This window comes from Eurosta solidaginis, chromosome 3, assembly GCF_040869045.1.
Source record: "Eurosta solidaginis isolate ZX-2024a chromosome 3, ASM4086904v1, whole genome shotgun sequence".
In the NCBI taxonomy this organism is placed as follows: domain Eukaryota; kingdom Metazoa; phylum Arthropoda; class Insecta; order Diptera; family Tephritidae; genus Eurosta; species Eurosta solidaginis.
The window spans coordinates 267235534-267260459 of NC_090321.1; the positions used below are offsets into that span (position 1 = coordinate 267235534).

Here is a 24926-nt window from a genome sequence, read left to right on the forward strand (position 1 = left end):
TTCCTTCGAATGTAAATAAAAAGGAATAAAGGGATCCATAGATATCATGGGACTATGTATTCCTGGCAGTGGCTAACGAAATAGCCTTGGTTTTAGAAATCAATAAAAGTCTGGCTGGTGTCTTAAAAAATGCCCATGCCATAGAACTTTACCGGCAGAAAGGCATATACGGAGAGGTGACCTTAACATCAATTACCGGTTTTAGCTCCTCAAAGGCCTATAAGTGAATGAAGTTATGACCATGTCAAATTTTCAAATGACCATAATTTTCCGAAATGATCATAAAGTTAACTCTTTTTTTCTCAAGTGGCCATAAGGTCAATTACTTGCTGTATGGTCATATGTAGACGAAGCTACACTATGAAAATATACGCCTTGCCACTGATCAAACTTGATCGATACAACATACCCAGCTTCGTCAACTAGGATGGCTTCACTCTACGAGGTAGGAATATTGGCTCGAAGCATCTTAAGTAACCAGATAAGATGAGGCGCACAAGAACTGTCCAGTATCACAAAAAGCGTTTGCCTATAAGAGACTACTTGGAAAGCAGGAATACGATGCAATAAATGCCCAGCCCTATCAAATGCTCTCTGGTTGCTATAACCACCCTAACGACTTAATAGAGCAGCCACATTATATCTAACCCACCACTGAGATGTCAGAGTTCGAACCTGGTATCCGTCATTCAGAGGGTATTTGCATAACGCAACACTTTTTCTTAATGCAAACCAGTGATAACAATTTTGTAAATTCTGGCTCAATCGATAACGGCAAAGTCTACGTTCCACTATTCCGTCGCCACTAAGTGTGAATGGCTATATTCCTGCTCAAAAATCACGAAACACCGGGAGAGAACTAAAAACTAGATAAGCTTAGACTCGTTGGCTTTTTTACTGTCACTTCCCTGCTTCTGCTACACCTTAATGCTGTCCTTCAAACACCCTGCTGCGCCAACTTTGGCACTCGTAGCTATCGATCAAATGTTGTTGCTCTCTCTCCTACTAGATGCGACCCATGGCCGATTTCAGTTGCCCTGCTGTTTCAGTTGTCTTGCCAATCATGGTTCACCCAACGTAGAAGAAATCTGCGGCACGCCACCATCTTCGTCCATCGTTTACCGCTATTCCAATTGTCCTGACTCTTTCATTTCAGCGCTTCCTTGGTATAACAGGCTTCTGCCGTCCTACCACCTACGCCAATTGTTTGTATATCTTCCCCCTGTCATTGCATATTAACTTTTTTATTGTTTTTTTTTTTTTTTTTTAATAAGAATCTTCAATCCTTCGCAACTTGTATGTTATCCCTTCATTCATGCTTTGCTGTATTAGTTCTCTTCTTGCGTGCGCTTCTTGAAGTTCGTTAAGTTGCACTTTGAGTGCTTTAGCTGTGCTTCATGCACTTCGGTATCGCATTTTTCGCCTGCTAAATTTTGGTTTTGGTTTTTTTGTTGTGAGTGCATTAAATATTCGCGTCGTAAACACGAGTCCCTGCAATTATTGCTATAAAAGTGGGATTAGTTTGCAAGTAGTTTATGTTGGTAATTAGGATAAGTAAACATCATCAAAACTTCTGAGGGAAAGTTTTCGTTTTCTCAAGTCTTTTCGCGTTTGGGTGAATAATGAGTATAAGATAAGTAGTGAAAAGTGAGTTCATTTGAAAACGTTAACTTATATGTACACCCCGCGGTAATTTTAGGGAAACTTAATATACACGGCTGTGAGCTTCAATGGTACAGTTACTATTGCACATAAAAACTTGGGGTAACTATTAACCGAGTTTGCTCACTTTTACTAGAAATATTTGAGAAGTGAGTTATACTTGAAGTTATAGTTCCTGCGAACAAACTTACTTTAATTCCAAATGCAGATAAGAGCTCCCACGTATCACCTAAGGACTTCAGTCTAATAATCTTCGCGTGTTTTAGCCTAAAAACTATGGAGCAGCTTACTGATCTTCACATACTTTACAAGATTCCTCGGGTGCTCCTATCAGCAGCGCAGCATACCTTTTGTAAGAGTAGGTCGACGGGAACGGCACTCCATCCGATTGTAAAGCAAATAGAGAGGTTCCTAGGGCAAAAATAATTTGCTCTTGATGTCCTTCTTGATACTGAAAGATCGTTTAATATTATCCTGCCTGGGGTAAATGGTAATGTGCTGGTTGCCTTAGGAATCGAGTAGGCTCTGGCTGAATTCGAAAACAAATTACAGCGGAGTGGAGAAGTTTTCTATCAGGATGATCGACGCAAGCAGCAAGTTTGAGTTAACAAATTACTGCAGCGTCTTCCAAGCGAAGGCTGCCGCAATTAAGAATACAATGGATAGGATGCTGTTCAATTATACTTACCTAATCCTACGATATCTGCTCCGCTAGTGAATCGGGTGTCAAAGCTCTGAACTGAACTGTGATTCAATCGAAGACGATATTGGAATGCCTGTCCTCGCTTGCAGTTTCGTCGAACTATTTTAATATTAATATCAACTGGGTTCCTGGCAACTGTCACGCGGACCTCCAACCGCGCATGATTACTACTGAATCGAATATAGATTACTTTAGAATTGAAAGTTCGCCTACTCACTTGTGTTTTGCTCCTTATAACTCCATCGAGTCAGCTGTGCAAGTGCTGGGCCGACACTGCCTTTGGCAGATTAACGACATCCTTCTGGCCGGAAGTCGATAGCAGGAGTGCTTCCGGTATTATGCGGTTCACCAAGGCTCATCTGTCAGTGGTGATTGTTTGTTTTTACTGTTCGCTATCCAATCCGAGTCCATGCGGTGCATTTTAACATACTTGAAAGCCCCTGCTACCACTATTGCATGGAGGATGATGAGGTTGATTCATCGGATCTCTTTATGCTTGTCTACCCAGCTTTTTATATAAGTGGGCGAGATTATTTTGGTATCGACTCACTCTGCTCTTCAGAGGATATATCTAGCGCCAAGACCGCTATTTCTCAAAACTGTATCGTTTACAATTAACTACGTGGTCGGATCTTACGTGCCGTTATCTTAAGGAGTATCACAACGGGCCTTAATGTAGTCCAAGTAAGCTACCTCTCCCTCAATTCTTCTCCTCTTTTCCTATTTCCCTTGCCCTCTCTTACAATTTTAGTCTTTTTTCCCCTCACTTTTCTTTGACATTCTTAGCCACTTAGTTTTAGACTACGCTCCCCTTCCGCCCTTTTTCAAAATGGCGTGCCAAGGCCAACATAATAACAGAGCGTTTCCATTCGAATTGGGTCCATGTTGTTTCTTTACAATTATGAAGATTTCACTGCCGAAATCTGATCGTAGGCTCTGTTATTCCAGGAACCGCCCACCTATGTTAATAATTGGGATAAAAATTATGATTAGGTAGACTATGCGCTCCAGGCATACAAAAGCGAGTATTTAGGTTAGATATTTTGTGCATGGTTTCTCCTGCAGGGTCACCCCTCCTAACATAGATCTGGTCAAAGTTGTGGCCTTGTACCTCTTAGTAAACCAGACCATATCCGTCTTCTCCGCGTTGGTAGTAAACCCGCCATTAGATGCTCGGGTATGTATGTATATCCCGAAGCGCTCGATCCATCAAAGAACTAATTATTGGAATGCGAGTATTTGCTCAGACTTTATTTTTCAGTGGCTTATTTTTTTCCCCCACCGAAAGAAAATGTCCCCTTTTAATGCATAAGGCCCTCTGCCTCCATTAATTTTATTTTAGTATTGATTTAAGATTGTACTTATATTCTTTATTTTAGGTTCAAACTGTCTCAATCAGCTATTTGCGTTGTCTCATAGAACATGTGCGTTGTTATTTGTTGGATCGTGACATTGAACTCATTTACTACACAATACGAAAGTCGAGTGATGTGCTCACACGTGATCCCATGCAGCTTGGCTCACAGGTAAACACAAAAAACAATATATATGTAATTAAACAAAAGACGCTTGGACGCCTGAAACACACAGATACTTGAAACCAAAAGCAATGATTATACACAAAAAAAAAAGAAGAAATTACACACATTTACCGCAAATCATTGTTGTTAATGTTCATTCACATACACACACACATACTTGCATACGTTAATTAAAAATAAATACTTTGGTTTGCTCCTCCTCCTCAATCCCTACGTATCTTAGCTTATCTCATGGCTACGACCAATTAGCGAACATGATGAAAACGACAATTCATTGTTGAGCATAACGGTACGTTCAGCAACTGCCTGGTGTGATGGTTATACAGTACCGTTATTAGTGCCACTTACTGGCTGGCTACCAGCGCCGCTGCCTTCGCAAATACGCGTAATGACAGTGACCGGCACTGGGCGTGTATTGGATGTTTGTGTTTCGCCCACCAAGCAACATCTCATATTGGCAACCAAATCGGGTGATGTGCAATTGTGGCATATAATGAGCAATTCATTGGAACATGTTTTCAAGGGTAAGTAAACCTCAATAATTAATGGATGTGATGGTGCGTGTTAATGGTGAGCAATTGCGTTCGAAATATTATTTATAGTATCGTGAAACTATTAAATAAATATTTTTCCTCATATAATATTTTAAGCTTACGCATGCAAATTAATGGCGCACGCTTTCAGAAAAACGAAATTAACCGTCTGTATACAACTTATAATCTGAATTATGCTTTCCAAAATGACCAAAGGTCCCGCAGTAAAATCCCGATGCAAATGATATAGATAACACACTTCAGAATTAATACTATCAATATGGGGTCGCCTCATAGCACACAAATCCTCCAAATGTATTTCTGTCATCAGGATTATTTTCTCGATCCGTATATCTTACCTTTATTTCTTTTTTCTCACCTTTCCCCTCTCCTAACTTTTCAATAGATGAGTTGGAAGTTTCAACGTTGCCATATGAAATCGGTTAACCGACGGTCTACGTAGTACTTCAAGCAGCACGGTAGTTGATCAGGTTTTGTAACATGGGCTATGGGCTTTCTTACTTGGGACATCTGAACCATTCTCACCAACTTCGACTTTATACCAAGCTGGAAGAAAACACTTTTATGTGCTGAAAACAGAATCCGTGCAAGCTGCAATACCTTTTTTCCCTTGAGAGAAGTATGAGGGCGGATGGACTTCTATGGAGTAATCGACTAGCGTAGAGGCTCGGAGAGAGATCAAAATTTGAAAACAAAGGCTCTTAGTAGTAGTTTTCTGTCAGGAGTCCGATGTAAGCCGCAAGTTCAATCTTCCCAATGACTTCATCCTTTTCCAAAAGTCGGCGCAATTAAATATACTGTGTATGGGATCCTGTCCTCTGCAAATGTGATTAGTTGATTTCACATCTACTCGGATATCCAAGCGGCTATTTGAGTCATGAGCTTGCTCAATTGTAATGTAATCTGGGGTGGTCTGGGAGAGCTTTGCGCTATTTTGAAATTACGATCATCCGGGTACGGACTTTACCAATATCCTGAACTGAGAGTATTCCGATTTCCGCTGGTCACCTGTGATCTTCTATTTTGAACATGCGTCTCATTAATTCAGTTCAGTAATTCAGTCAGTTAATCAAATGCTACAGTTTTTCGGATATGGACATTTCTTTCTAGATATGAATATGGTTCGCTCCGGTTCTAGCACCTTTTGTTACTAGGCCAACTTCCTCGGAAATTTTTTTGTTACCGCTCATACTTTCGCGTATATGTATTAGTTGCCTCTTATGGCAGGCATATCTACGACAAAAACATTCTAAGCCTCTTAACCCTCTGGGTTTTCAGGCACTACCTCTTGCAGGATAGCAAGAGCTTCCTGTCCTGCTGTGGAAGATATCATTGAGTTCTCCAAGGCCGGTATACCGATGGCGATTCAGGTTTGAGTCCATGCCGTGCCTGTTTACATAACTGAAAATCCGCTGGATATTCTGAAAAGGGGATCTAGTTCAAATAATTGTCTTTTATTCTCTATTTCCGTATCTTCCCCTCTCTCACACTCTGCAACTGGTTATTCGAAGCTTATAGATTTCTCTCTTCCATAGTTCTACTTCTGCCCGCAAATCTTCCGATCTCTTGGGACGACACCATTGATTTCTATTCTTATTGAGAGGGCATTAGAAGAACTAATTGTCACAATGTCGCAGGTTCGCCATTCTCAGCTGGTGCCTATTTAAATCAATTATGATCGTAGCTCTCATGTAATAATTACTTCTTCGAATGGTACTTTTAAAACTTCTGACAAGCTCCGGTTTTTGAAGATAACGAAATTGTCCTCAGGATATAAATAAAAAAAATTTATATGCACTTGCTGAGTATGCTTTAAGCACCCACAAGTGAGCAGCATATGCAATTCAATTAGGGTTGGGTTTTAAACTGGATCCCTGTTCGCTTCCAATAATATCAGCATGCAATACAATCTGCTAAGCCTTCCATGGTGAGAGTATAGTCTTTCCGAAGTGCTTTCCCTTCACTAAATAACCTTGCAGCATCGCCTGTCGCAGTACTGCTATGGAGATCCGTAGTACTATTTCGGACTTTGTACCCTTTTATTCCAATACCTTGGTTTAGCTCAAACTAAGAAAGCAATACATTATCTAGGTAACTGCCACACAGGAGGCAAGGGATATGGAATTAAACATATGAAGCTTTGTTGTATGTCATAAATAGTTATGGGCAGCATAGAGATGGAAGCAGGGGATAAAGCACGGAATGTCTCGAATTTTAAGCAAGACAAACCTCCCACCGCCTAGGTATTATTCCTACCAAAAAGACTGGCATTCCGCCTTTGTTTTGTCTCCGGTTGAGTTGTCTTCTTCTTTTTCTTGTAGCGATAGGAAAATCCCAGAAGATTTTGGGAAGTTTTAACGATTTGAAGGTGCTTTGCCAGATATTAATCTGGCTTTCTCCGGAAGATAGCGACATTAAGATTCTAGCCCGACCAATTTGAGCATTCTCGGTCATCCAACATCCTACTTCCGTGGGGAAATTGGAGACGCGCGCTCCTCGCCTGCTGAAAACAAAACAGGACTCGTAGGTGAGATTGACATGTGTTGGAGAAGCTAAGCTGAACATTGCGCTACTCCATCGCTTGAATCCCAGTTCTTTAGTCTAGTTGCTATTTCTGCGTCACCGACTTTCCAGGCTTCTTAATTACCTCGTTGTGTGCCTTTACATATTTGCTACGTATATAACTGTCGCTCTTAGTTCTGTTAATAACTTGGGGTTTTTGGTTTTTACCTCTCAACTACCGCACCATCGCGTTAGCCCTCAAGTTGTGGAAATCTACAAATCTAGGCTGAATATAATTTGTTCTGGGGAGATCTCTTTTCAGGTATGCGTGCTGCACCGTGGAAAGGAGTGAGTTTTTAAGAAGTTTCATATGGTTAAGTGTAGTCAACACTGGAATCTTTAAATAGTTTGTACCCCTTTTTGTCCGACTTCAAAATGAAAAACGCTCCTTTAACAATATTTAACCATGAAGTCATAAATCTCACTGGGCATTTATAAAGCAATTTATTCAACAAAAGTAAAAGAGCTATTAGAGGCACGCCATCACTTTGCACAGCTCACCTTAAACTCTTTTAGTATCAAATTTCCACGTTACGGCTGATTGGCTTCAAAGACTATGCCTTAAAAGTTTCTTTTCCGTTCTGATCACCTTTGTTCCCTTCAAATTGCTATATTATCTATAACCATTAGCATTTAATTACGAATAGAACTGATTTCCAATCAATTTACTTCACTGTTTGTTGAGAACTTTCCATCAAGCCAAGAAAATTGTATGTCATTATCCCTAATGTGATTTTCTCTTTTCAAAGGTCACACTGCCGCAGTCACGTGCCTGCTGGTCGCACCAGAATCCGATATTTTACTGACTGGCTCTGAGGATAATTCAGTGTTGGTGTGGAACGTGACAACACATTTATTGAAGGCGAACATAAAGTAAGTAAAATATAAAAAAAAAATCTTACAATCACACAAAAGCAATCATCCACCTTTATGGTCAAATGGGTTTTGCAAGGATTGTGCCTGATATCATTTCACCTGCCAATTACGATGTGATTTGATTTCGTGAATTGCGTAAATGTGCGCGCTTGAAACGTTGTGGCATGAGCGATACTTACTTTTCACTTGCACTTTTTCTATAAAATATCCATTTTTTTATTTTCGTAAATTTTTATTTTTTTTTTTCAGATCACATTCAAACATTGTGACGAGCGTCGCAGCTGGCGTCAATAATACTTTGGCCATTAGTAGCAGTGAGGATTCGACAATTGCTATTTCCGATATACATAGTGGACAATTGGTAAGTGGAAAATGAATATGATTAAATTTAATAGTGCTGTCATGGTACTCAAATATAATCAAACAAAACTTTTGACACATTCGACAATGGCACGCTAGAGAGCTAGAAATTTATTCCCCCTTGTGTAAAAAGATGAGCCGCAAATTAATTTATCGTTCGCCAGACAGTTCAGTAATGAAAGTCTAGAAGGTTTAAATAGGATGTGACACGAAGTAATTGTGTACCTTCACTGTGATGACAGGGAGTAGACTAGCTATGTTGGGTTTGCTGTTGTTTTTGTTATAGCGATAAGGAAACCCCCCGATGGTTTTGGGGAGTGTTATCAACATTTATGGTCCTTTGCCGGATATGGATCCGATACGTTCCGGTAACAAGCCTATTATGGTACTAGCCGACCATCTCGGGAACGATTTAATATGACTCACACCCTAGTTCCATGAGGAACTTGGAGTCATCAGAGCCTGGTCTGCTAAATATGTGTATTAGGGCGGGTCGATTTAAAAATCGCTCATAGCTCTATGAAAATCGTATTCTACGGATTTAAATAAGAAACTTTGCCGAAGGAACCATACCTCTAAAACGAATTCCGATGTCCGCCCTTTGGGTCGAACTTTTGGGTAGGGGCAATTTCAATTCTACCTGCTGTGTCTTCTGGTGGCTTAAAAAAAAACAACACAAGCAATTTTACGATCTGCAATTGTGTCATAGTGATACCTTCATTTTTTAAAACGGTTGAATAAAAAACCCACACAACTATTTTTACGACATGCAAATGCATCACAGTGATGCCATGGTTTTAAAAGGGGGTTGTAAAAACGCTAATTTCTAATAATTTTTTTTTAATTTCTTTTCTATTACTAAGTTAAATTTATTTTTTCATTTACATACATATGTTCTGACTAAATAAATGATCAGAATTCGTTTTAAAGGTATGGTTCCTTCGGCAAAGTTTCTTATTTTGATCCCTAAAATATGATTTTCACAGAGCAATGGGCGATTATTTTGCCTACCCACAAATCGACCCGGCCTAATGTGTATGATACATGTATATTTGTAACAGGATTCATCTCGCGTAGGCGCGGTTTACAATTGGATTGCGGAAGCTGTGAATTGCTGTGATCAACCCCTTCAATCCCAGGTTAGCTATGCTTCAAAATTAACGTTAACTAGGGAGATCCCAGTCCTTCAGGTTTTTTTGACCTATACACGTAGTGGAAGCAGCAGATGACACAAGTTTTAGACACGTCGACAGCGTCAGGCTGCGTTCTCTTATATGCTAGGCCTCACCACTCAGGACTACAAGGAGAAGTCTCCTTTTAATACCTGAGCATCATTTTCACAGTTAGAAGAAAATGCCCAACAAAAAAAAAACGCATTGAAATGCTGAACACGCAGGTTTTACTCAAACCAGGGTATTCCAGTAGACAACGGCTTGATGCAGCGCAGTCTTTCGTATTGAGAAGGCAACATTTTCAATCTGGAAAGGCAGGAGGAAGATCCCAGACTAATCAAAATGGCGAACTCTTGAATGGGAAATGGGATTTCCAAGGAAGTCTCGCATCATTCGGTACTACAGAGGACTTAATTATTACCTTGGCAAGGCAGGGTTAATGGCTATTACTTCCAAATCTTTCGCCGTTTTACCCAGCAGAACTTGACGCTCATGCCTCTACCTTAAAGTCTTGTTCGTAAAGCTTGCTAACATGCGCGCCTTCATTGGTTAGGCCACTTTGATTGCCACCATTGTACAGAGCCGCACCAAAACTCTGATAATATTTGGTCAGCTACTCGTCATGGTAATAGTCTAGAACAGCGGTCAACTGCTAATACGCGTCCAAAAATATCGAGAGAGGTGCCAAAAGACGCGTACTGACCTCGACAACAATAATCCCAAAGACGGAAAATGAAAATGTTAGCTTGTTCTAAAGATATTAACGAAAAATCGAAAAATGACCCGCGTGTCCCTCCGAAACTGGGGGTGGGATCTATAGTATTTTACGCAGAACACCCTTCTGCTTAGGTGAACTTCGGCAGCGCTTATAAAAAATTACCCCGGCCTATCCACAAATAGGGTGGGATCAAAATTAAATGCGTACAAAATCCTTTTGTAGTTACACCAAATTTTTTTCAGAGATAAAACTTTTCTTTTCCGCCTTCGGATTATTTTTGTCGACTTTTACCCTCCTCACTAATATGATCTGTGCACCTTTAGACGGGAAAGTCGCAGGACGATGTAGGAGGTCTTTCAGAAAAGCAGAATTCTTAACGCATTGCAGAAGAACACACTACTTGGCACAACTTTGATCTTGCTACTGAAAATACTGTGCGAGTCATGTCTTCATATGCTCCATGAACTGACCTTATTTCCATGTCTTAACTAAAGTATGCTTCTTCTTTGATATTCTCACGTTTCTTAATTCTCGGTTCTCCCCTCATATTGTATGCACTCTTAAGCGGGAGTCATTGGTGCCGTATTTCGTATCGCTGTAGTCGTATCCCTATCGTAATCAGCTGTTTATCGGTGCGACGGTAAAGCAAAAACAAATTGGTTGGCTACGATACGGTTACGACCTTAGCGGCACCAATAATCAATTGCATTGATTCCCATAAAGTTGGTCCAATCAGCTGTTATAAGGTTACCGATAAAGCACCAATGTCTGCAGCTTTAGGGTCGCTCTCATTAGTTTTCTTCATACTTACTGAATCCTCGAATGTCAGATAAGTGGTTTTCATATTCACAATAGATTTTCGCGGTGTTCACAGTTCTCGATTTAACTGAAGTTGGTCACCCTGTGTTGGTGAAAACGAAAATGTCACATGAAGTTATCTGAAGGCTTGCTTTCGTTGTGGATAAACAAATGTGATATCTTATCCGTCAACTGCCTGACAGAATGTTCAATATGGCTACTTTTGAGCGTTTTGACAGGGTCTTCAATATAGCGGCGCATAGGGCCGGCTATCTTCAGCGGGTGATAGAAAGAGATACATAATGAGACAGCGACAGTCTACTTAAAATCAGGTGATCCATTCTATTTGTAATTTTGACGTCTATGCAGAAGTTATCACACTTGTCTTATCCACAATGGTTTTGGCAGCATTTTGACAGGATGTTCAAAATGGTGATGCATACGGTCGGCTATCTTTAGATAATAGAAAGAGATACAGGATGAGATCACGATAGTCACTTTGAAAATCAGGTGATCTCTTCTATTTGTAATTTTGACATCTATGCCGACGATATCACGCTTGTATTATCCACAATGATGCTAAAGGCGGTCCTTAAACTTATCTAGGCTTCAAATTAGATAAACTATACAGCAATTTATGAATGAATGCTGAGTAGCAGTGCAAAACACTTTATCGCCAACAACAAAATTCTTTACTGAGACCATTTTTAATTTATTCTCATTGTAAATTTTTTTTTACAGCTGCACAGAATTACTCATCACCGCGCTGCGGTGACAAGCGTTCAAGTCAGCAGTGCCTGCGATGTATTGATTTCATCAAGCCGTGATAAAACAATTTGTTTGTGGTCTCTGGATGATTATACGCTACTGAACACCATGCACATGTGCAGTCCAGTGCAGCGTATTGATATTTCGTGTGACTCGGTAAGTAAAGCACGATTTATGTAATTTTATTCAATTTATCTTGAACTAATATTTTATCTGCATAAGGATTAAAATTGAAAACATACTGAAACACAATATTGGCGTACACATTTATGGGTACTGTGGTTGGACCATGTTGTCTCAATCATGAGATTGCATTTAAATAAAGCAAAATGACTTGTGAGTAACATCAATGGTTAAGTGCTTTGTGATGTTGCAAAAATCCTTCTTATTTTTTTTTTAAATTTAACATCATGATAAAACAGGTGTTCTAATTACTCGCGAAATTTGAGTTGTAGACATATCTACGGCTGTAAACTCCGTTAACAAACCGATAACTCAACGAAAACCTACAGCGAACCCATAACTCATCGATAACAAACCGGTAACACTCCGAGAACAAAGCGATAACATTTTGTTAACAAATCCATATTATTTCCATGATAAATCAATAACGTTTCGATAGCAAAACAATATTTTTTCGAAAACAAATCGATGACTGATGGTTCTTCGAAGAGATTTTTTTTGATAGTAAATTCATAACAATTCAATAACAAATCGATATCTCGCTTACACCTTCAAAAGTCTGAAAAGGTTAGGCTTGGAAGTAGACAAAAACAACAGACATTTAAATTTGATTTATCATATAAAGTATTGTGGCGAAATGATTATATTGGAACGATCTTCCGTCATCCCTTGTCAAATTTGGTTTCGAGACAAACCGGTTTCGGCGTTGTGCCATCATCGTTCTCGAACTAAAAATCGACATTGATAATGGCACAACGCCGAAACCGGTTTGTCTCGAAACCAAATTTGACAAAGAATGACGAAAAATAGTTCCAAGATACATCGTTTATCCACCCTGTAGGAAAATCAACAAAACAAAATAAGACTATATTCGCCACAATAGCATCACTATGCTATGCACTATGTTAGTAAATAAGCACAACAACAAAAACATTTAAGCAAGCCAAACTTTTGTAGGTGAACACATCAATCATTATATACACGCACACATAGAATGCAATGAAAATCATTTCACACACATACCCAGCAGCTTAAAGTGAAGACATTTTCTTCCAACACATATGTAGTCATCAGATAAGAGTTGTTACTCACAAACACACTCTTATATAACTAAAAAACCAAGCAAGAGATACAACAGTTCTAGAAGGTGAAACGTCTAGACCTTAGGAGAAATATGCGATCGAGGCAAGCAAGCTGGGGAATGACGAATCAGTTTGATTTAAACACGCTATTAGTTATGAAGTATAATTGTGAAGTACTCCCAAAGTAATCTAAATAAAGATCAGTTTGCAATACTGAATATTGGAGTTATTTATTCGATAGTTCAGCGATTTAAATGTTAGCAGAAGGTGCATAATAACCAAGGATTTTGTGCAAATGGCCTAGCATCATTGCATTGCGAATTTCCGGAGCATATTTTTTACAGCACAAATTTAATATGAAAAAAGTTGCCCAAGATCCGTAGCTTATATTTGCTATTGCAACGTTTCCAAAGTCAAATACACAAAAATATGAACTTCTTGATTATCTCCTGAGTCAAATATTAATTAAGGTTTTAAATAGAAAACGATATGACGACGTACAACTATCCAACAATTTACTGGCTAGTGGAAGTGGTACGATCTGTAACGGATTATTCTACTTACTCTTTCAGACCGGAATGCAGGTCTTACTTATTTGAATTCTTCTGGAAAGTTTATTAAGGTCAATTTTATTTTAGCTTCATATCGATTGCTGAGTGGAATATTTTCCTATCTCGGCAGTAGTTCCTTAAACGCCCTATTTCAGAGGACTTTTGAGTAACGCTCCATGGCGGCCGAAATAAGGGATATTCCACTCAGTCGTCGATATAAAACTTGTATAATTGCACAGCTTCTTAATCGCAACACACAGCAACTCTCAGGCTTTAGGAATAAGGGACACTCAATTTTCATTAGCACAGATTTTTGATGAGTTAACATCTGTGCGCACAATATGTGGGATCCTGAATGGCAGCGTAAGCGTAATGTTGTTGTTGTTGTAGCGATAAGGTTGCTCCCCGAAGGCTTTGGGAAGTGTTATCGATGTGATGGTCCTCTGCCGGATACAGATCCGGTACGCTACGGTACCATAGCACCATTAAGGTGCTAGCCCGACCATCTCGGGAACGATTTATATGGCCACATTAAACCTTCAGGCCATCCCTCCCTTCCCACTCCCAAGTTCCATGAGGAGCTTGGGGTCGCCAGAGCCTCGTCTGTGAAACAGGGTTCGCCGCGGATAGGTGAGGTTGACAATTGGTTTTGGAGAAGCTATATACTGCGCTGGCAACCTGAAGGGTTGCGCTACACAGCCCCTTGAATCTGGTATTTGAGTCGCCTCTTACGACAGGCATACCTACCGCGGGCATATTCTGACCCCCTAACCCGCTGGGGGAGCGTAAGCGTAGTCCTTGAAAGCAGTATGCTATATGGGAATGTAAATGCAGGCGTTGTGTTTAGTATTGGTATACTGTATAGGGACCTACAGAATGTGTAAGCTGGGCGTAGTGAGAGGTATTAGTATGTTGTGCGGAATAATGAAAAATGTAAGCGTAATAGTAGTCAGTGTAGCGTAATGTGGGAACATGGTAGAGTTAACATGAGCGAAGTTAGACAGAAAATCAAGACAATGAGAAGAAAGGTATGGAAAGGAAAGAGAAGGGAAGGGAATGAAAGATAAGATTCCTTATCGACGAGGTAAAGTCGAGCTATCGATTTGTAATGGAAGTGTTTTAAATTTTCTATCGATAACATAGGTTATCGGAAAATGATAGAGATTTTATCGAGGATGTGGCGGTTTGATATCGAGAAAATATCGGTTTATTACCGGAAGTTAATCGATTAAATAGCAGAGTTTTACGAATTTGTTATCAGCATGTTATCCAGAAATTATCGCTTTTCCATCTAAAATTTCGATTTTGTTATCAAAAACCGATATTTTTTCGCAAAAATTACCGAATTTCTTATTTAAGAATTATCAATTTGTTATCGAAAAGTATAACCAATGTCTTACTGGCGTGTCATCTTTTTGTTATTGATTTTTTATAGAAAAGTTATCGATATATTTTTTAAAGAGTTATCGATTTGTTATCGTAGTGCTGTAAATTTACCATCGGCGTGATATCGATTTGTATCGATTTCTAATCTGAGTGTTATTAACTAGTTATCTGCGTACGACGACTCATCGGTTTATTGTGAAACAATTACCGATAAAACGTCCTCATATTTTATTAGTAGGCCCATAAAAATAAAAACAATTATAGGTAAAACATTAATATAAAATCTGAGACACATCTGTAACCGATTACTTAATTAATTAGCGCATAACCGCTTAAACGGCTATGGCCGTCTAACAAGGCGCGCTAGTCGCTTTAACGTTGAGCTGACTGGCATCAGGAGAATTTAAATCGTGTTCAACCTCGTCCTTCGAGGTTGTGCGACACGCTCTGTTCCTCTGCTTTCATAGTTAACTAGCGATAATAACTCCGCTCTTCTTATAAAGCCCAAAATTATTTGTTTCTGGTAAAGCTTCCTCTGCTGTGGTTTAGCTTCATTGCCTGAGCGAGCTCTAGTTAATTCAAAACATTACTTTTCTAGACGTACATTTGTATGTTTATACATCGAACTTCATGAGTATTTGGTACCCACGCAATCACAAATCTTATCACAGTTCTTGTCCATAAATCCTGTTCACGTACATAATAAATTGGTTTTTAGCTGAAATTCTGTGAACGTGTCAAAATCCAACACGAGCCATCGCATGAACCAAATAACGCTCACTGACATAAAATGAGTTCGACAATGAGTTAGTGCCACTAACAACATATTACATGTGTCGCTACGCCTATGGTATGATGTGATGATATATCTATTTCCGGTTAACGTTTCTGATATTGGGAGGATATTGCAACAGTTATGTAAAATAATGAAGGATCAAATGCGAACATGATGAGATTGGTTAAGTGATAAATGCGTATTTTGTGCCTGTGTTAACTGTTAAGTGCCCAGTCATATTGATTTACTAAAGGCTGACTTAAAATTAGAATACATAAGAAAACGACTATTGGCATAAACTTACAGTTTTTGCTTTGAGTAATCACACGCTGCGCAATCACTGGCGTTTGTAATCTTTCAACTGATTTTTTGTTATGCTAGGCAAACATTTTTTACGAAGAAAACTTCCTCACTTACTTGTAAATATGTATAAGAAAATATTCCCTTAAACATTTTCTGCTTTTTATCAATAAATCTTAAGCTTTATTTTGTAGGAAATCAAGTTAAGGTTAGGTTGCACTGGCCGGTCAATAAAGACCACACATAGGCTGAATGTGTCCGTAGCATTACCAGAAATTGTTTGGAGACCAAACGGAAGAACCGCAATCAGGTACCAGTACTTATGTTTTAGTATAACTCCGTCCTCTTGGCAAATCCTACACCTGCTGTCGCTGATGCGACCTAACTTATAAGCATGTTACGCCAGAAGGCAGTGTCCAGTTAATATGCCCATCGTGACCCTTAAGTATTCTCTCTCTATAGAGATATGAGCCACTTTGTGATTCTAATATCGCACGCTTTGCACATGATCTCAGAAATTTCGCAGCCACGCGCTTTTGTCCACGCCTTTCCAGCTTCATGAATCATATGCGTTAAGTTGTCTTCTTTCAATTTCTACCAAACGGATTGGAACGTCTATTGTCGTTTCAGTGCGTGTCGCACCCTCCTTTGCCAACTCATCGGCGTTTACGTTACCTTCTATCCCTTTATGGGCGGAAATCCAGTATAGATGTATGGTCCGGCCTAAGTCTTTCCAATGCTTCTTTGCATGTTAGAACACTTCTTGATTACTGTGTGAAATTATAGCCTTAAGCGCCACCTGCCAGCCATTATATATTGACGCGACTGCAGCTTAAGCACGCTTCCTCCAAAATTTCTGCTGCTTTCTTCGCGGCTATAATTTCTGCTTGAAATACGATGCAGTCCATTTTAACTATGAATAAAATATGTATATACTCTACGCATTTGCACAGAAAATAAAGTTGGTATACATTTGGTTGCTTGCTTCACTATTTCTCAATTTCAGTGATTATTTTAGGGGCGACAAATCGTAGACATTTGTACAGGTTTCGTCACTAGGCACAGACAAAATATACATTTTGTTTTGTTGCCTTCCGACAGGGTGGATAATTGATGTATATTGGACCGATTTTCCGTCATCCCTTATCGTTCGCGAAAGAAAAATTGCACTGATGATGGCGCAACTCCGAAACCGTTTTGCTTTCTAACGAAATTTCACAAAGAATGACGGAAAATCTTTCCAATATACAGACAAATTATATCTTTATAAGATAAAAGATATAGTGCATTGTTATTGTTCCATATAGATACCCTGTAGGGAAAATCTCCAGCTCAAAACTGGTGTGCTTCTGCCCTTTGGGTTTTTATTCGCTGCACTATTTTCAAAGCTCATCATTATACCTCCTTCGATACTTGCTGTCGGCATAAAGAACAGGACTATAAATCTTCCGCAAAACATTTCTCTCGAACACTCCAAGAGCCATCTCATCTTCTCTCTTTACTTTTCAATTGCCTGCTCAGTTCAAAGAAGCGCATGTTGGGAAGAGGTTTTCTCCTTTTAATTTCTAAGCTGGCATTGCTTTTGGTGTTAGTGCTGGTTCCCAAATAGATGAAATTCTTCACAGTATCGAACTTATATCCGCCAACAGTGACGTGGTTGCCAAGGCGCGAATGCTCTGATTCTTTTTTGATGACAGCAAGTACTTCGTCTTGTCCTCATCTATCCCAAGACCTACCTTTTTTTTTTTTGCTTTTTATCTAATTCAGAGAAGGCAGAACTCACAGCGCAGCAGTTCAGGCCAATAATATTAACATCATCAGCACACCGTCACATTATATCAAAATGTCCCATCTTACATGGCTAATCTTTAAAATATCAAAAACCACCTTCGACTCAGAGCTTCTTTCTGTGTTTACAAAAAACACTACCTAAGTTCACTTCATCACTACAACTTAAGTGGACTGAAGTAAATTTCCACAAATGTGGGCGGTACCACAATACCAAAATTGAACAAAAATCTACGCTGATGATGGCACAACGCCGAAACCGCTTTGTTTCGAAACCAAATTTGTCAAGGGATGACGGAAAATCGTTTCCAAAAATGATCGCCCAGTAGTCCCGAAATGATTTCCAAATCATTAAAAATCGATCCTGAACCCATCCTTAAATGATCCTAAAATTATTCCGGAATTATCCCGATATAATTCCAAATTAGTCTAGAAATGATCCCGGAAATTATCCCTATAACAATATCGAAATCATCTCAAAATAATCCCGAAACTATTCGCAAATCGAGTACGGGGTGCTTTTTTTCTTTGTCATCGAAGGAAACATCGATCGCCTCAAAGTGAGTGTGGGACTTTAACCGCACTAAACCTCCTACCGTCTATTGGATTTTCTTTTCTGAAAAATTGCTACACCGGTGTTATCCTCACTCTTGAATTTTGCCACTACACATTTCCAATAATGAGGAAATTTGTAGGTATAGGCTTTTTTTTGCTCATGCATAGGAAAGTATTGTAAGAAATACACTCAAAAACTTTTGAGAGAGCTGAGAAAAAATAACAGCGTAAAGTTATTCTTAGAATAGAAAATGCCATAAGTACCATTTACGGTACTACTATGAAGTATTCCGTGGGCAGGAAGGTTGAACACTAAGCTCTACGTCTGTCGAGGTCAAGTTGCGATACTTTAACAGTCGCGCGGCATAGTTTGAGTGGGGCTGGAACACGCATGCTTATATGTTGGTTTAATTCCAGCCTTGCATACAACCTCAGTATGTTAATGTGCACTACGTGTGTTGAATATATCTTTCTTCAGTACTTTTTTCCCACAATACTTTTTTAGAGCTTTGCACTCCAATTACTTGAAGAGGCCTTGTCTCCAATCCGTACTATCGCGTCTTCAATCCTACGTCGTTATTTTTAGGGGCGGTCCAATCCGTAGGTCGTTAATAGCCTTCACGCAAGTATATCTCTACTGCTTCTGATCGCACGGTTGGAGAGGCCTTGTCACCAATCCGTGCTTTATACTCTCACCTGATGCCGTTTTCGAATGGCTGGAGAGGCCTTGTATCCAATCGGTGCTCAGCTCAATCCCCTCCACCTTTGTAGTTTGTTTTTCACTGGCAAAACTGGGCTGTTTGATGTTCGTTGCTACATCGGTGACTTTCCACACTTCGTAGGCTCTTCATTGTTCCCGCTATTACATGGTCCGCGGCATGCGGTGTAACAGCGGAATAGCCGTTCAAAAAGCTTTACCAATTCAATATTTAAACCTTGCGCAATGCAGCCTCATTACCCAGCAGCTGTTTTAAGCTGGAATCTTTATATGTGTCATACGAACACAGCCACACCACTATGATGCCTCTTTGGCGCCTCACGGGAAATTTATTTATTTCACGCCATTTAAAGCTTTTCTTCTCTCTTACATCACCCTTAACTCATACTTACATACATATTTCATTTTTTTTATCATTTTCTTCAGGTTTTTCTTTTGGCACACTGTGAGGACAATGCATTGTACTTGCGTACATTGGCTACTGGCAAAGAGCTTCATATATTGAAAGGTCACAAGTCACAGGTAAGATGCGAAGAATGAAAGCGGAAATGCGGAAGGTTAAATAAAAAAATGTATGGGATAAAGAAGTGGAAAATTTTATCGATAATTTGTAGGTATGTGTGCATTGTATTTAGATAGCTGTGGGAGTTAAACTTTATATATATATATAAATGCTTGCGACTATCTGGTTAAAGAAATATTGGGGTTTTTTTATAATAAATAATAAATATAATAAAGCCTTTTTGAAATGACATTTCTAAATAATTAAATTTTTGGTGAATAACGGGATAAAAGTTTTTCGGGTTATGATACTATTGAAGCAAACGAGCGAAATATATAAGGACAGAACTCTTGTTTTAGATCCAGTTCCTTTTTTTAGAACTGGGTACTTTTAAATAACCGGGTACTTTTTTGCACCAGGTACTTTTAAGATCCTAGTACTTTTTTGAACCGGGTACTCATTTGGAAAAGATTACTTTTCAGAACCAGATACGGATACTTTTTTAAAACCCAGTTATACTTTCTCAGAACCGGGTATTTTTCAACAGGGTACTTTTTAGGAACTGAGCATTTTTTAAAAATTGGTTATTTTTTTAAACGGAATACTTTTTCAAAACCAGCTACTCTTAACAACCTCACCCTTTTTAGAATCGGGTAGTTTTTTGAACCAGGTACTTTTAAGAACCGGGTTCTTTTTGAACAGGATACTTTTTCAAAACCGGTATTTTTTTAAGAACCTGGTACATTTCTAAACGGGATACTTTATACGAACAATATACCTTTTTAGAACCGGGTACTTTGTAGAAACAGCGGCCGCCTTGACGTGTTGAGCTCCGCCTACCTCACCGAACATCCTGAGTTCAAGCCCCGTTAAAAGGAACAAAAATTTAGAAACAAGTTTTTTTCAATAAGAAAAACGTTTTTCTAAGCGGGATCGCCACTCGGCAGTTATTTTGTAAGCACTCCGTGTGAATTTTTGCCATGAAAAGCGTCTCAGTGAAAGCTCGCCTGTATTGCAGGTGGCGTTCGGAGTCGGCGTAAAACATGTAGGTGTGTGCTGCCAATTTCAAGCTTAAAAGGATCACGAAGCAAAAAAAGAGAAGCTCGGCCTTCAACCTTTTCGGAGGTTATAGCGCCATGAATTTTTTTATTTACTTTGGAAAAACTAGGTACTTTTTTAGAACTGGATACATTTTTTAGAACCGGACAAGTTTTTACTCCGTGTACTTTTTAAAAACCGTATACTTTTTTAGAACCGGGTAGTTTTATGGGTACGTGATTTGATTAAGTATAGGAAAATGAATAGCAATATTTTTCACCTCATATACATTCCACTGGGTTAAAATGTTTGATGAGTTTCCTAGGCTGAAGATAAGATCGTTCTGCGAGCCTCTAGAAGAGACAGGGTTTTCAAGGAACTTCCTTTGTGTGCGACAATCGCATTCGAACGTTTCTTTCGCATTTAGTTGATTGATAATGTGTGGCTCTTCAAAATACCTTAGACAGATTCTATATCTTTGTATGTGATTAGGGATACAATACCTAGCCAGATCCAAAATAATTTTTCTTAATCCGAGATCCCGAAAAGCTACCTAGAAATCTGAAATATTGCTACCCTATAATGGCTTGAATAACGAAGACGTCAGACGTACTTTCTAAAGCCAGGTGGCGCTCTCTCATAGCCTAAGGGCAAGGTACTGTTCTACACAGTGCTAATGAGTAAGTCCAACAGCTACAACCTGACAGCAAAGTTGTCAATTGTCCTGTAAGGGAAAGATAAAGACTTTCTTCCCCGGAGGCATTTCTTACTGATTTGGATTCTAGTTCTAATTAACTATTTGTTTACAGATGCCGTGTCGCGGCTGTTTTGAGAGATTGTTAGATAGAATGGGAACATTTTAAGGCAGTCTATGTCACTACAAAAGCAGCTAAGAGGATTTCATCACGAAATATCAAACTTATTCTCACATTTCATATTTTTAACCAGCTCCAGGCCATCACCATTGCGAAGGATAGTCAACGCGCCGTTGTGGGTGGTGATGATACACGTGCACACATTTACGATATGCATTCCGGTCGTCTGATCCGTTCTATGCCACCTAACCCTGGCTCGATAACAGCACTCTATATGATGGACAATGATGATTTTCTCATTACTGTTGGCGGTAATAAAATCACATTCTATTCATTCCGTAACGAAGAACTCTACGTACATCCCTATTCGCATAATCAGCGAAGAAAACGTTCACTTAAACGCTCACAACAATCACAACGTTCACCATCGACGACATTACCACCGATAACATGTTTTGATATATCACGTGATTCGCAATTGGCAGCGATCGCATCAAGTCGTAGCGTGCATATTTTAAAAATTAATTCACCCGAATATCAAACTACTTTAGATGGACATTCAGCACCGGTGACATGTGTACATTTTGCACCGAATGGTGAGTATTTAGCTACAGGTTCCGATGACCGTACAGTGAACGTTTGGAATTTGGGATTGAGTGGGGTGATTAACACATTTAAGGTGAGTTCACGAATGTGGGGGAAAACGTGATGATATCTGTGTTTAACTGTATCTCTCAATTTTTACGGTACTATTAGGGTCACAATGCATCCATTACTTGCGTTGTTGTTCTAATGGATTCACGTCGTGTGATCTCAACTGATCGAGACTCGATGATGTATGTGTGGTTGGCTGAAGGTGGTAATTTATTACAAACAATACAAGGACCTTACAAATTTTTAGCTGTCACTAATAATATGAAATTTGCGGTAAGTTCAAATATGTACGAGTATACAGCGTGAATAATGAATATCAGCATGAGGAATATTGAGGTCATTCCTGAAGCCACTTACAACGAGAAATTGCAAGCACCCTCCATTGGACCTTGATTATGTCAACGGTAGTCTCTAGATTTCACATAGGAACTCTGTTGTAAGATTTCAGGAGCAAGAAGACCAAAACTATTTAATTTAGAAATTTTTTCTTTTTTGTATTCACCAGCATCTTAAGCCATCATTTAGATATTTAATACATCGTCATAAATTTTAGTGCCGGTTTATTACTATTCGGTAGAAACCCGCCAATTCTAGACAACCTAAGCTCTGTCGGTTACGATAAGCAATTGTGCTTTACTTTATAGCTTTACAGTTTCCGCAACCCAATTTTCAACCTACGCGAAGGGAATGCTTTTACAAGTAGGTACATATGTATAATACACATATCTCATAGAACTAGGGGGCGGGTTCGCCTTGATGGTGCAATATGGTCATATTAAACGGTTCTCGAGATGATCGGACCAGTATCTTAATGGTGCTTGTAGCCCAAGACTTTATCTTTATCTGGCAAAGGATGATCAACACCTATAACAATCTCCAAAACCTTCGGGGAGTGTCTTTACTGCTACAACAACAACACGATCCACGATCCGCATCGAGAAAAGAACATGCAGGAGCCTGCATCCAGATTATTTTTATGGTGATTTTTTGTTTGTGTTCGGGAATAGGGGTTATATAACGATCTGTAGCTTGTGCGGTTTTTTAAGCAGGTAAAAGTCAGTAATATTAGCCGTTTAACATTCCCAAACGTGTAAAGGCTTTCGACCCCGGCGCGGGTCGAAATTTGGTCATCTCTTGTACCAAGTTCCAGCATAGAAGGTTACAACAAGCTACTTTGGTGCCTTCTTATCAAAAAATACTAAAATAAATAGCACATGTCGGACTCGATGGCAGACATAACACCAGCGTCCTGCGTATGTGCACTTTACGTCCAAATATCGCCTCTGGACAGGGCAGAAAGCACCAGCAGTGACACAAGTAAAGTTTATCGTCGAGAAAGTTCAAACAGAGTGATGATTGATTCCTTCACTTTGCACTTACATTTGCTCACTGAGAACAGTCACTTGGGCCAATACCAACCACTCTAGGCAATGGTACCTTTGTAATTTCAACCACATTTATTTTCTGGAATAGCATCCTGTTCAGTATATTCATGAGATATTTTATCAATCACTTTCAATATACAGAAACCCATAATTTAGACAGAAAGGTCAGGTCATCAGCAGAAGTCACTTATGCAAAGTATCAACCAATTTCTGTGAACAAGACCATAGAAGATGTGCTGATCTGTGTATGAAATCAAGCGAATCAGAATGACCCTGTTATCTTGCTTTCCCGCAAAAACAGCACCCCTTTCCTATCATCATTATTATTTTTACTATCTTCAGGTCTCTACAAATGGTGATAATACATTAAAAATTTGGTCACTCACACGAGAAGATGAAAAATTTACGGTATCACATTCTGACGAGATCACATGCTTTACAATAACCGCCGATAGTCTGTATGTTATAACTGGTTCACGTGATATGTCACTTAAGGTGTGGCAAGCGACAGGTGGCAAGCTCGCGCAAGTGCTGGTCGGGCACTCGGATGCCGTGAATTGTGTTGCAGTTGCGGTTACTAACAAAACGCAAGTGATATCCGGTTCGAAAGATACAAATCTCATTATATGGGATTTGCATACGGGAGAAGAGCTGCACACTCTGGCGGGTCATTTGGCACCGGTGTTGGGAGTGAAAGTTTCGGCGGATGGTATGTAAATCGTAAAACTTGAAGAAAATGCAAAATCAATTGTTAAACCTTTTTTTTTATTGGCCTTCAGGTTCTACGGCGATTTCGGGTAGTGACGATAAAACACTTATTGTGTGGGAGACCAAACGTGGCTTGGCGCTCACCTCTCTACAGATGCATGTGCCCTTTCAACGTTTCGATATCAGTCTGGAATGCTCGCGTATTTTGGTACAACTGTTGGAAAGTTTCAATCTGCCAATAATTTGTTTACATAACACACCTGCTCAATATGTGAAATTACCCACATACTCCGCACCAGCAATGGATGCTGAAGGTAATTGAATTGCAATTGGGTTGAAGTGCAATTATGTCAATGGAGTAATTAATTATTTTTTGAGAGCAAATACAACATATACGAGTTTCGAATAAGTTTTCCTTAATTTGAATTTTTGTGCGTTTTTTTTAATTCTAGACTTACGACCGCAAGGTCCGAAACGTCAAATGAAGCGTTTACTCAAGAAGGAAGTATCCTTAGATACATATACTTGGCAAAAGAAATATGGTCATCTGACATCATCCGTTATGATGGCACAAGTCGATGAGCGTTTGAAACGACGCTTTTCTGTATCGGCAAGCATGGAAGAAATATCGAAAATCGCTGAAATGAAAACAATCACATCCCAAGCTAATTTGGGACCCGAGCAAGCCGCTTTGGCGCAATCGCAGCATTTCGATCAGCTGGAGGCGTTATGGAATAAACGTTCACCGCCGAGAAGGAGACATAATGCGGTA

General features: G+C 39.4%; 1 protein-coding gene across 14 annotated transcripts in view; it reads left to right on the forward strand.

The window, feature by feature from the left end:
- Positions 1-24926, forward strand: part of LOC137245527 (protein qui-1) — a 304290-nt gene that overhangs the window by 257633 nt on the left and 21731 nt on the right. For all 14 annotated transcript variants that reach the window (XR_010951337.1, XR_010951338.1, XM_067776347.1 and 11 more), the window contains 11 exons: positions 3745-3891; positions 4130-4430; positions 7772-7895; positions 8148-8259; positions 11688-11870; positions 19479-19574; positions 21541-22086; positions 22164-22334; positions 23789-24155; positions 24226-24468; positions 24607-24923. Coding sequence is in view for 12 of the 14 variants with exons in the window: in XM_067776347.1 (XP_067632448.1) it covers positions 3745-3891; positions 4130-4430; positions 7772-7895; positions 8148-8259; positions 11688-11870; positions 19479-19574; positions 21541-22086; positions 22164-22334; positions 23789-24155; positions 24226-24468; positions 24607-24923 (2607 nt within the window). In the remaining 2 variants the exon portion in view is untranslated. The remainder of the gene's footprint in view (positions 1-3744; positions 3892-4129; positions 4431-7771; positions 7896-8147; positions 8260-11687; positions 11871-19478; positions 19575-21540; positions 22087-22163; positions 22335-23788; positions 24156-24225; positions 24469-24606; positions 24924-24926) is intronic.